A 7,611-nucleotide genomic window follows, 5' to 3' on the forward strand; every position below is an offset into this window, starting at 1 on the left:
TATATATATATATGGTACGTACACACATGTAGGGATACATGTATATATACAAATTATATGTATGGGATATGTATATATATATAAAGGTCGTATATTTATGAGTACATATATGGGTATGTATGTATAATTAAAATGTCACCTTTTGTGTGAGGTACATAGTTGTATGAATCAAAATTATATATGTGAGTAATGAGAAGAGCAACACTATGTAGTTGGGTATTACGTGTTTGAAAGAATAAATGTTGTTGTGTGTTACGCATATGTTGAAGTTGGGAAATGTATATGTATATGCCCTGAGACGTATGGGTTAAATGTGAGGCTTATGTGATTTTTGTGATGTTAAAAGTGTAGGGTAATTACACTTGAATTACCTTAGTGATATGATATTAATAGATCATTTAAATGTTTTGAAAAGAAAAGGAGAATTTTTGAATTGGGTTGAAAGGGGAATTAATTTCCGAGTATTGGGATTACCCAAGTATATTCCAACTAGTTTCAAAGCAAGAAAGGGGAAAGAATAGAAAAATATTTTCAAACCTTAGTTCTAGTAAAGTTGTGAAGGATCTTGTTAACTACGGAATAAAGATGAGCTTAAAGTGCCTATTCCGCATGGTAATTATGTGTATGATCAATCATACTGTGGGCGAAGTCTATTCGCCGAGTACTATATCACCCGGAAGGAAAAGGACTCCTACGGGGGTGTGCACACTTAAGTATAGTCACTCTATGTTCGGGTAGGTGTCGTTCTTATGAACCTAGTGAGGCTAGCTAGGAATCATTCCAACGCTCCTATAAGTCCAGGGGATCAGTATTAGACCGGGCGATGACCACTGAACCCGAGTTCAACGATCCAAGTGGTCAGAAGTGGAGAAAGGACTCCAAAGGTCTCACACTTTCTATCTAGGACTAAGAAGGTTTTTGAAATGTGAATGTAGTTACTCCGTAGCTACGGGAAAGAAAGATGTGACAAGTAATTAAATACCCAAAGTTTGTGAGTAATCTTACTCTTTGAAAGGTGAAAAATGATGAGACTCTCTTTGTGAGGGAAAGTTTTCTACTAAAATGATTACAAGCAAGATGTACGAATTATGTTTATATTACTTGCTAGTATGCTTATCTATTTAAACATTATATTATTGAATATGTGAATGATTACTAAATGACCTTGTCAAGAAGGAATGTTACCAACATTATTGAATTCTATTCATGATGTATGCAAGCTGTTGATTATAACTGTTGCAGGTAGAATCTTGCAGATGAGTAAGGTATAGGGTATCCTAAGTAATCTTTTGTTTTCAAACCTTTACTTAGTTTTAAATAACCCTTGGATATCCTTACTTAGCCGTTGTGCTAACTACACTTCACTGTATTTTTATCAGATGTCGTCTAGCGTCAGATCTTACAGCCCGGTNTGTATGGGATATGTATATATATATAAAGGTCGTATATTTATGAGTACATATATGGGTATGTATGTATAATTAAAATGTCACCTTTTGTGTGAGGTACACAGTTGTATGAATCAAAATTATATATGTGAGTAATGAGAAGAGCAACACTATGTAGTTGGGTATTACGTGTTTGAAAGAATAAATGTTGTTGTGTGTTACGCATATGTTGAAGTTGGGAAATGTATATGTATATGCCTTGAGACGTATGGGTTAAATGTGAGGCTTATGTGATTTTTGTGATGTTAAAAGTGTAGGGTAATTACACTTGAATTACCTTAGTGATNCTCTTGTCCAGTTATGGACGAGATCCAAGCTGCATACGGCTTCTACCCTATAGAGCCGTTGGATGGCAGTGACCCCCTAGAGTTCATCGTGCACTATCCCTACCCCTGGGACCCTAGCCCTCTAGACGTTGGTGGGGAGTGGATGATGGTCATTACCACTTCCCGATTTTTGAACCATATTACATGGTTTGAGGGGGAGTGGCATTTGGTTTGGGGAGAGTACACTGGCCCTGTATATCACTATCTTGACTAGGCACCGGATCCTTAGGAGTTTCTGGGAATTTGTTTTTGGTGTACATAAATTTTTGTAGCCGTAGTAATGGCTAGGCATAACCAGTGCGTTTGGGTCGAACTCTGTTGTTTTTGAGCCCGAGAGGCTTCCTATGTATGTATTTTGGAAAAATTATGAACCTTACTTAATGAAGCTTCATCTTTTAACATGTCTGAAAATTGTAAGAATCTGTTGTGTGTTTACTGTGTTGAGAATAGTTCCTTTAGCCTGTGCACCTAGAGTGAGGTCTATCGAGGAAAGATAGAATTCTCTCTCTAGGCGTGGCGGTAACGCCTCGGATGTACGGGAAGGTAGGTCCGGGGTGTTACAGAATACTCCGTAATATCGGAAGATGGGTCAACAATTTTGTTTGGAAAAGATGAGGAAGAAGCTTGGTATGCCGTCTCATCCCATAAGGAATACCTAGCAATATCATAAGTGGTGTAGGAAAATTGGTCTGGAAAATAAGCTTGGCTCGCCATTTTTGGAAAAAATGACGTTCAAAAACAAAGAGAGAATAGAAAAAGATAATTCAGTGACAAAGAATAAGGTAAAACACCATTGAGGATAGTAAATGTAGTAAATGATGGAGATTCTGAGATTTGAAATAGCAAACACACCTTTCAATGATGTCAGATATTAAGCTTGTCAAAAAACAAACAGTTCACGATCGAAAGTAATTGGTCGCATCCGAATCGTAAAAAAAAAACAGTACACTTGACAATCGTGCCAAATTTTAAATCAATTATGTCGGCTAATTGTCCAAGTGTGACAAAAGTAAAACAGTTAAAAAGTTATTATATGTAAATATAGTCCAACCATGAGGTGCTTATGTGAGGTTGTCACAAGCGCAATAGTTCTTTGTCGGATGTCATTAATCATGCTAAATTTATCCCAAAAAAAAAAATTCACACGCGAAGTTCAAAAGTAAAATGGAATCCTAAAACCATTTGGTTGATAGATCATTTGTTTGGTTTTCAGCCGAACATAGGAAATAAAGAGATGTTATGATTATAATTTGCTTCTATTTTTTCAAATACTTAAAACTGCATTTCATAAGGAACAAGGTAAACATATACTTTACGTATATACCACATCTATAGCTAATGTTATCTCCTTCCATTTCTCAGTGGATGGTTTATACACCACCCTTGGTGGTTAATATGAATTCTCTATTTCTCAAGTTTTTTACATATCTATATCACTCCGATAATGGATATTATTCCTCACCTAATTTCATTCTTATGTCTCTCAGTAGAACATTTTTGTTATTGGTTAAGAGAATTCTATATTTCACCTTTGATGGTAATTTTTGTTTACATTTGAACGACTTGTTATTGAATTTTCAAGAGTTCGCACTATAAAACAGGAAATATTTTCATTATTAAAATAATATTAAGTGCAGGAAAGCTACATTGTATCTTCATTATTAGTTTTTGGGAGAGGATTACCATAAACATAACATGAGCTCGCAAGAGGAGCATAGTAAGAAAGTTCCGTCAAATTTCGATACTTTCTGTTCTTAAAGTATGAAACTTCAAGTTTATTTCTTTCTATGCCTGATTGAAGATTAGGATCCTTTAACATTTGCTCCCTTTGATTTTCTAGCTCATTTATAATTTCTCTATGATCAGTAATCCCTTGGACATTTTTTGCTAATCGCTCCAACGTACGCAGCTTCTTATATGGCAATTCATCAATTCCAACCTTCTTACATATCTTCTTCAAACAAGCTTCCTTAATCTTTAACTCTTTCACCGCTTGATTCATAGGCAGATGGAAGTATTTAGAAACCATTTCGAAATTCCAAAGTCCTTTGGATGGTCTGGTATCATTCCCTATAACTACGATTGAAATTTCTTCGACATTTACAGCTTTGGTAGTTTCAACATCTGCAACAAATATATATATATATATACACACACACACATATATATTATGAAATATATATATATATATACACACACACACATATATATTATGAATACAACATATATATATACACACACACACATATATATTATGAATACAACTACAGATAAAGAAGAACAATAATTACATCTTTATCTGTAGTTGTATTCATAATATGTATATATTATGAATACAACTATAGATATATATTCATGATATATATGTATTCACTATTGTTCATTTTAAATTTGCTACATCTATCTTTGCAGGTTTATTATTTTCCTCCACAAATAAATCAATGCTATCAAATACATCAACCTCATTTGTAGGTAAAACACCTGCATTTGCAAACAACTTATTCAAATAACTACTACTTATTACAACCAAAAATTCCAATCAAATGTTAGAACTTTACCAATAGTTTCATTACATTGTTGTTGAGTACTGGCATTATTTCCGCCTTCATAAAAATCTCTACTTAAGAGACAGTCAGTATCCCTTAGTGGTGATAAGTGTATCTCATCCCAAAATGAATTGTTACCACCCAAAGAACAATCATTTTGTTCAAACTGATATGAGCGACGAAACAAATTTTGCATTTCTGAAAAGTATGTGGTTAATGTTTAAGTGATTGATAATTTCTAAGGGCTAAAAAATTAAGGATGTGAATAAGTGTTAAGAACGAGCAAAAGCATGAATTTATTGCGACGTTCGACAACAATTTAAAAAGTGGTTAACACTTGTTAAGATTTTTTTTTCCAAGAGCAATTTTTTTTGTCAAAGGAAAATATTGAATTAAAAAACTGTTTAAAACTTTTGGGCTTTTCAATTAATTTATGCTGAAAAATTTTCAAACGATCTCACTTTTTACCTTTTTACTATTTCACTTTTGACAAATTTTGTGTTGTCGGCCAATATGCTGTTACCTTTTGATAAAACGAATAACATCAATGACTCTCAACCATGCACTATTTTCTTTTTCCAAAATTTGATACGGAGTATCTTATATCATTGGAATGTGTGTTTGACGTTTTAAATCTAGAGAGCTCCATTTTCTTTAAACCAATCAAGCAGCTATCCTCTTCTTTTACTTCTGAATAAATAATTACTTGCATATTTTCTTCACTTTTAAGAGTTATCTTTTACTTTCTTCTATCCAAAGATGGCAAATCATGTTTCCTCCTCCTCTGCATTCACTAATCAACTTGTCTACCCTTCCTCAGATGCTTCAGAATATCCGTTTTGGGATGCACAATGTGAACAATTCCCATTGACTTATTTCAATGCAAAAAATAATGATGAACCCTTGCTAAACATGGACTTTGATCCATTTTGGAACTTTGAACATAATCTGGAACGTCTAATCGAGGCCACCGGTAAGCGACCTACTTTAATTTTGTACATTCACATGTGATGATTTAATATATATTTCTTATTGTCAATGTTGCAGCCTTGAATCCACTAGGTATGGATGAGGTTCTTCTTCCCTCTGCAAGTGTTATACCTATAGAATGGGATATCACCCCGACTTCGAACGCCGTAGCTGTTAACCAGGACACAAGTACTGGTACAAAGGAGAGCATGATAGAGAAAATAGTGCGTAGACAGTCCAAGAGGACGCAAAAAACTTTTCGTGATCCTTCAACAATAAGCAAGGCAATGCTTTCTACTTATTTCCATATGCCCATTTATAAAGCCGCTAAGGAACTAAGAGTTGAGTACAGAATCTTGAAAAGAAGGTGTGAGGAATTAGGAATCTTCAGATGGCCTCATCGACAATTAGTCAGCTTACAGAAATTATCCGAAAATGTTAAGGTAATTTTTTTTTATTACACTTTAACATCATTCGATCAGTATTAATCAACCGTTATACAGGAATTGGGTAGCATTGAAGATGACCCTGAACTGAGAGAAGTACTCAAAGAAATAAAAGATAGAAGAGAAATGATGCTAACAAATCCACATTTGAAATTGCATCCAGCCGAAATAAAGCTTAGAGATGCATGTACCAGAAAGAAAAGACACAGAGAAATGATGAGTTTTATTTCTCCTTGTACCCTTCCTGTTCCTTCATTTGTGGTTGATCATATTTTTCCTTTAACTGTGGATCCACATTCACGAGAGATGGAAGAAAATGAATCGTTTCAGCTTTTGCTTGATGGCTTCCAATAACATTTTTTTATAATATCAATTCTCTAAGAAATTTTAATATTATCAATTTTGTAAAAAATACCATGCAAAATATATTGCCCAAATGCATGTATGAATGTATAATAATGCAAATATGTCTATATAAATGTATGAAATTTTTTTTTAATGCATATCTATCTTATCTTAATACCCAATTGTCATTTTTAAACTAAACCCTAGCTCCAACGAACAAAGTGGTTTGCTCCCGAACTTGCGGTTTTAGATTTATCATATCCACTAAACAAAAATAAAATATGTTCTCAATTTACCAATCACATGCACCATATTCATCAAAAGTGACATAAGGACTTACAATATTTTATTGTCATAATAAGTTTATGTGAGGTGCTTATGTGAGGTTGTGAGTTGTGACAAGCGCAATAGTTCTTTGTAAGATGTCACTAATCATACTAAATTTATCCCAAAAAAATAGAACTTTTACACACGAAGTTCAAAACTAACCTGGAATTCTAAAAGCATTTGGTTGATAGATCATTTGTTTGGTTTTCAGCCGAATATAGGAAATAAAGAGATGTTATGATTATAATTTACTTCAATTTTTTCAAATACTTAAAACTGTAGTTCATAAGGAAGAAGGTAAACATATACTTTACGTACATACCACATCTATAGCTAAGGTTATCTCCTTCCATTTCTTAGTGGATGGTTTATACACCACCCTTGGTGGTTAATATGAATTCTCTATTTCTCAAGTTTTTAACATATCTATATCACTCCGATAATGGATATTATTCCTCACCTAATTTCATTCTTACCTCACCTTTTATGGTTATTTTTTTTTTCATTTGAATTACTTGTTATTGAATTTTCAAGAGTTTGCTCTATTTCTCAAGTTTTTAACATATCTATATCACTCCGATAATGGATATTATTCCTCACCTAATTTCATTCTTACCTCACCTTTGATGGTTATTTTTTTTTACATTTGAATTATTTGTTATTGAATTTTCAAGAGTTTGCACTATAAAACAGGAAATATTTTCATTATTAAAATAATATTAAGTGCAGGAAAGCTACATTGTATCTTCATTCTTAGTTTTTGGGAGAGGATTACCAGAAACATAACATGAGCTCGCAAGAGGAGCATAGTAAGAAAGTTCCGTCAAATTTCGATACTTTCTCTTCTTAAAGTATGAAACTTCAAGTTTATTTCTTTCTATGCCTGACTGAAGATTAGGATCCTTTAACATTTGCTCCCTTTGATTTTCTAGCTCATTTATAATTTCTCTATGATCAGTATTCCCTTGGACATTTTTTGCTAATCGCTCCAAGGTACGCAACTTCTTATATGGCCATTGATTAATTCCAACCTTCTTACATATCTTCTTCAAAGAAGCTTCCTTAATCTTTAACTCTTTCACCGCTTGATTCATAGGCAGATGGAAGTATTTAGAAACCATTTCGAAATTCCAAAGTCCTTTGGATGGTCTGCTATCATTCCCTATAACTACGGTAGAAATTTCTTCGACATTTACAGCTTCAG

At 33.4% G+C, this 7,611-nt stretch overlaps 2 protein-coding genes across 2 annotated transcripts; one reads left to right on the forward strand and one right to left on the reverse strand.

Annotated features, from left to right (window-relative positions):
* Nucleotides 1-3,416: 3,416 nt before the first annotated feature.
* On the reverse strand, nucleotides 3,417-3,803 carry LOC116013163 (protein RKD1-like). Its single transcript, XM_031252813.1, has one exon. The coding sequence runs from the start codon at nucleotides 3,801-3,803 to the stop codon at nucleotides 3,417-3,419; it is 387 nt and encodes a 128-aa protein (XP_031108673.1).
* A 1,276-nt stretch (nucleotides 3,804-5,079) lies between these two features.
* LOC116013164 (protein RKD1-like) lies at nucleotides 5,080-6,089 on the forward strand. The gene is made up of 3 exons (XM_031252814.1): nucleotides 5,080-5,293; nucleotides 5,368-5,732; nucleotides 5,793-6,089. The coding sequence occupies exons 1-3, from the start codon at nucleotides 5,080-5,082 to the stop codon at nucleotides 6,087-6,089; spliced, it is 876 nt and encodes a 291-aa protein (XP_031108674.1).
* Nucleotides 6,090-7,611: the final 1,522 nt, after the last annotated feature.

The sequence above is a fragment of the Ipomoea triloba genome, chromosome 3 (genome assembly GCF_003576645.1).
Source record: "Ipomoea triloba cultivar NCNSP0323 chromosome 3, ASM357664v1".
NCBI lineage: Eukaryota > Viridiplantae > Streptophyta > Magnoliopsida > Solanales > Convolvulaceae > Ipomoea > Ipomoea triloba.

Bases quoted from the DNA above. Each gene is read 5' to 3' on its own strand.
- LOC116013163 (XM_031252813.1), bottom strand. From the start codon at position 3,803: ATGGTTTCTAAATACTTCCATCTGCCTATGAATCAAGCGGTGAAAGAG.
- LOC116013164 (XM_031252814.1), top strand. From the start codon at position 5,080: ATGGCAAATCATGTTTCCTCCTCCTCTGCATTCACTAATCAACTTGTC. The intron at 5,294-5,367 runs GTAAGCGACCTA...TCAATGTTGCAG, and splicing joins ACGTCTAATCGAGGCCACCG to CCTTGAATCCACTAGGTATG. The intron at 5,733-5,792 runs GTAATTTTTTTT...ACCGTTATACAG, and splicing joins AATTATCCGAAAATGTTAAG to GAATTGGGTAGCATTGAAGA.